Source organism: Austrofundulus limnaeus, unplaced genomic scaffold (assembly GCF_001266775.1).
Source record: "Austrofundulus limnaeus strain Quisiro unplaced genomic scaffold, Austrofundulus_limnaeus-1.0 Scaffold1446, whole genome shotgun sequence".
In the NCBI taxonomy this organism is placed as follows: Eukaryota; Metazoa; Chordata; class Actinopteri; order Cyprinodontiformes; family Rivulidae; genus Austrofundulus; species Austrofundulus limnaeus.
This window is the reverse complement of record NW_013953848.1, coordinates 62338-66800: the sequence shown is the minus strand read 5'-3', so window position 1 is coordinate 66800 and position 4463 is coordinate 62338. Positions and strand designations below refer to the sequence as shown.

Here is a 4463-nt window from a genome sequence, read left to right as displayed (position 1 = left end):
TGTCTGATCAGATCAATATTTATAATAAATAGTGTTTTGATTAATAAATAAAAATGATGTAAAACAAACTAAATAAAAAACAAATTGTTGACAAAACGTTGAGACCTACAGCAAGTAATTTATTAGATCTGCTTCATTTTTAACTGCACAGCTTCTACTGTTTTATTTTGAAACCAGAAACCGGATGTAGCCTTGCAGCGGCAGCTGGCTTGACTCGGGTCTCTGCGCGGCCCGGGGGCGTGGTCAGGGCGGTGTGGGCGGAGCTCCAGCTTTTTGAGTACGTAGACAAACCAGAGTTCGTCCCCAGACGGAGAACGAGCGGAGCGGCGAGCGCGAGGCGGTAAACAAGAACCGAGTAAAAGAAACAAACAAACGAGGAGAAAACAAGATGGTGGCCAAGCAGAGGATCCGGATGGCGAACGAGAAACACAGCAAGAACATCACGCAGCGCGGGAACGTGGCCAAGACAGCGGTGAGTCCAGAACCGAGCCGAAACCAGAACCCTCTACTCCACAGGCAGCTCCATCTGTCCCATCAGTAACACCGACCGGTTCGGTTCGGTTCGGTCTGACTCGTTCAGCCCATTGTTTTTGTTCCGGATGTTCTGATCAGCTGGTCAATAAACAGATCAGACACAGGCTTTTGATCAATTAGTAACCGGAAGTGACGTCACAGACCACTTATAGATGAGCTGTGAGGAAAAAAACACATTTAACACTAAACAGGACGAAGGAAAGTGTTTCAAAATAAAAGTTGATTTGAGTGATGAGAGGTGATTGATGATCAATACTTCCTGTGTTTCAGAGGAGCCTGGTGGAGGATAAGGGGGTGGGGCCATGGCTGCTGGCGCTCTTCATCTTCGTCGTCTGTGGATCAGGTGAGTCTTCCTCCATCCTTTGATCAGGTTTACAGGTAAAWACAGTGAATATAACCCTCCACCTGCTGACGTCAGAGTGTGGTGAAGCTTGTCCTTTCAAAATAAAAGTCACGCTGCTCTAAACAGAACTGGATGGATGGAGTTTATCTGAGCGCACAGATCTGTTCCTGACAGGAGGTCTCACTCTGATCAGGGTCCAGATGTTAGCGCTCGTTAAGCTCCAGACGATTAATTAAATAGTCTGATTACAAAATATATTTAAAAAAATTCCTCTTAAATAAAATAAATGTTAAAACTTGTCTGTTGCACCTGCAGCCATCTTCCAGATCATCCAGAGCATCAGGATGGGCATGTAGAGTGACGTCATCGACAGGGGGCGGGGCCACAGCACGGCGGCAGCAGGGAGCTGAGACGCCGACACGTTTTTTGACCCGAAGAGAAGCGGCAAAAACATTCCTGAACTCTGATCGCCATCATTCCTGCAGAGACACAAGCCCCGCCTGTATAACTACAAACCCCGCCCACAGCCGTAGCCCCGCCCCCACGGACCGGCCTGTTATCTGTGTTGACTCAACGTTGCTGCTCGCTGACCTTCTCACAGCGTTCCCGTGTCACCCTGTGCCTTTCTCTGTTTACCTGACGCTTGGCTCCGCCCCCTCCTCTGTATTAAACCTCATCAGGTTGGAGGGGGAGGGGCTAAATGTGTAAACTGTCCCAGCTGGCTCCAGCTGATCCCGTCTGTCTCCTCCTCCTCCTGGGAGCTGACAGGAAGTGACCTCATGAATCAGGAGGCGTGTGTCTGCACCGTGTGCAGCTGCGCCTCCACATTCCTGTTTGCTCAATAAAGTTTCATTTTCAAAATAAAACACTGCGTCCGTTTCCTGTCTGATGGGGGTGGGGCCACAAGGGGACCGGCGAGGGTCCAGGTCAGAGCTGAGAGAGGCTCAGGACTCTGGACCACTGCAGGACCTTGGTTCTTCTTTCAGACTCCTTCTGTTGTAGATCAGCTGCTGGGTTCTGGATCAGGGTTCTGTTGGACCCAGTTTGGTCCAAACTTCAGCTGTCACACCGATGGACTCACGTAGAACCCTTTGGTCCACAGAGGTCTTCAGGGTCCACACGAACCATCAGCCCCCACCATCCAGCTGACATCTGGAGGAGCTGTTCTTGACTGTGATTGTGGACCTGGTTCCAGTGAAGTCCTGGTCTTTTAAATGTTTTTATCCTTCAGTTTTACTTAGTGAATAATTATAATRCCAGCTGCAGTTCTTCAGTCTGTCCAGCAGGTGGAGCTGTTTGACCAATCACCTGCTGCGATGCTGGGGTTTTCCTGTTTCTTAGCTCCGCCCACCTGAGGTCAGGAGTCAGGAGGAACGAGGGGCTGGTTTGTGGTTGGTTCCTGTCACTAAGGCTGAACAGGAACCTGGAAGCCGGTTCTGCTCAGACCTGACCTGCAGGACAGCAGGAGCAGACTTTGGACATGGAAGACCTTACAAAACACCAAACTGCTCTTATCTGCTGTGGTAGTAGCTGAGAGTTGTCCCTACAGGACGAACTACTTCCTTTACCAGGTTTAAGTGTCTGTGTGAGTGGGCGTGTCTCTGTGTGTGGGCGTGTCTCTGTGTGGGCGTGTCCCTGTGTGTGGGCGTGTCCCTGTCAGGACTCGGTCTCCCTGACCCCCATCAGTCCCTCATGTGGGTCACCCCGGACTTCAGCAGACGTTCTTTGTTCTCAGGCTTTTGTTCTGCTTCTTTTCACACGTTCTGTTCGTCTCCGTCAGACAGCAGCTGGAGACTCAGAACCTGAAAACAACATCCTCACATCGGGTCAGAGCCCAGCCCGCTCTCATCAGCCCAAGAACAGTACCGGTTCTGATTTCAGCCCAGAAAAGGTCCAAAGAACCTCTGACAGATGTTCTCTATGTTCTCCTGCAGATGGTTCTAAAAGTTCCGTTGATTGACCATTTCACTACTCAGATAAACTCTGGTTCTGTTGGGTCCGACCGAAACACTCAGATCTGTAACCGGACCTGATCCGATCAACTGAAACACACACAGGTCAGCAGGGAACGGGCCGCTGCTGGGTTCAGGTTCTGTCCCTTTCTGCCAGAACTCCATCCACAGAGACCAGAACCACCAGAACAAGCACAGACCTGGAGACCTGGACTTGAAACCTAAATGGTAACTGACTAAATCTGAACTGGATCTGACCCGATTTCATCAGATCTGACCAGAACTATCTGGATTTAACTTAATTTAATTTGGATCCAAACTGAATTTTACTGAATCTAAACTGGATCAAACTGGATCAGAACAAATTCAAATCAAAACCCTGAACATTTGGACCCTTTGTTCATGAATGAACCTGGTTTCACAAGAAACAAAGAATCAGGAGTCAAATCAAACCTGGTTTAACAAAGGGTTAAACCAGTTAAACCAGAGTTAAAGCAGAGTTAAAGCAGAGTCAAACTAGAGTAAAACCAGAGTTAAACTAGAGTAAAACCAGAGTCAATCCAGAGCAAAACCAGAGTCAATCCAGAGTTAAACCAGAGTCAATCCAGAGTTAAACCAGAGTCAATCTAGAGTAAAACCAGAGTTAATGCAGAGTAAAACCAGAGTTAAACTAGAGTAAAACCAGAGTTAAACCAGAGTCAATCCAGAGTTAAACCAGAGTCAATCCAGAGCAAAACCAGAGTTAAACCAGAGTCAATCCAGAGTTAAACCAGAGTCAATCCAGAGCTAAACCAGAGTCAAACTAGAGTAAAACCAGAGTTAATGCAGAGTAAAACCAGAGTTAAACTAGAGTAAAACCAGAGTTAAACCAGAGTCAATGCAGAGTAAAACCAGAGTCAAAGCTGAGTAAAACCAGAGTCAAAGCTGAGTAAAACCAGATTTAAACCAGAGTCAAAGCTGAGTAAAACCAGATTTAAACCAGAGTCAAAGCTGAGTAAAACCAGAGTTAAACCAGAGTCAATCCAGAGTAAAACCAGAGTTAAACTAGAGTAAAACCAGAGTTAATGCAGAGTAAAACCAGAGTTAAACCAGAGTCAATGCAGAGTAAAACCAGAGTCAAAGCTGAGTAAAACCAGATTTAAACCAGAGTCAAAGCTGAGTAAAACCAGAGTTAAACCAGAGTCAATCCAGAGTAAAACCAGAGTTAAACTAGAGTAAAACCAGAGTTAATGCAGAGTAAAACCAGAGTNTGATCTGATTAGTCAACTAATCGAATAAATATTAGGTGATTAATCGATTATTAAAATAATCGTTTGTGGCAGCCCTAACCATGTCACATCCTGTGTAAACATGCGACATGTTTACTTGTCATGACATCATGACATGGTGTTTACATGTCATGACATCATGTCTACACGTCAAGACATCATGTCATGTCTTCACATCATGACATCATGTCTACATGTCATGACACCATGTCGTCATGTCTACACATCATGACATCATGTCTACATGTCATAACATCATGTATCATGTCTACACGTCATGACATCATGTCATGTCTTCACGTCATGACATTATGTCTACATGTCATGACATCATGTCATGTCTTCACGTCATGACATTATGTCTAC

At 46.2% G+C, this 4463-nt stretch overlaps 1 protein-coding gene across 2 annotated transcripts in view; it reads left to right on the top strand.

Annotated features, from left to right (window-relative positions):
- The window catches only part of zgc:85858 (stress-associated endoplasmic reticulum protein 1), a 10928-nt gene that overhangs the window by 3922 nt on the left and 2543 nt on the right, over positions 1–4463 (top strand). Inside the window, exon 3 of one of the 2 annotated variants that reach the window (XM_014032433.1) lies at positions 1193–1743. The exons of the other annotated variant lie outside the window; for it this stretch is intronic. Within the exon in view, the coding sequence (XP_013887887.1) occupies positions 1193–1233 (41 nt within the window). The 3' untranslated portion in view covers positions 1234–1743. Of the gene's footprint in view, positions 1–1192; positions 1744–4463 lie in introns of those variants that run through there. 2 annotated transcript variants of the gene reach the window in all.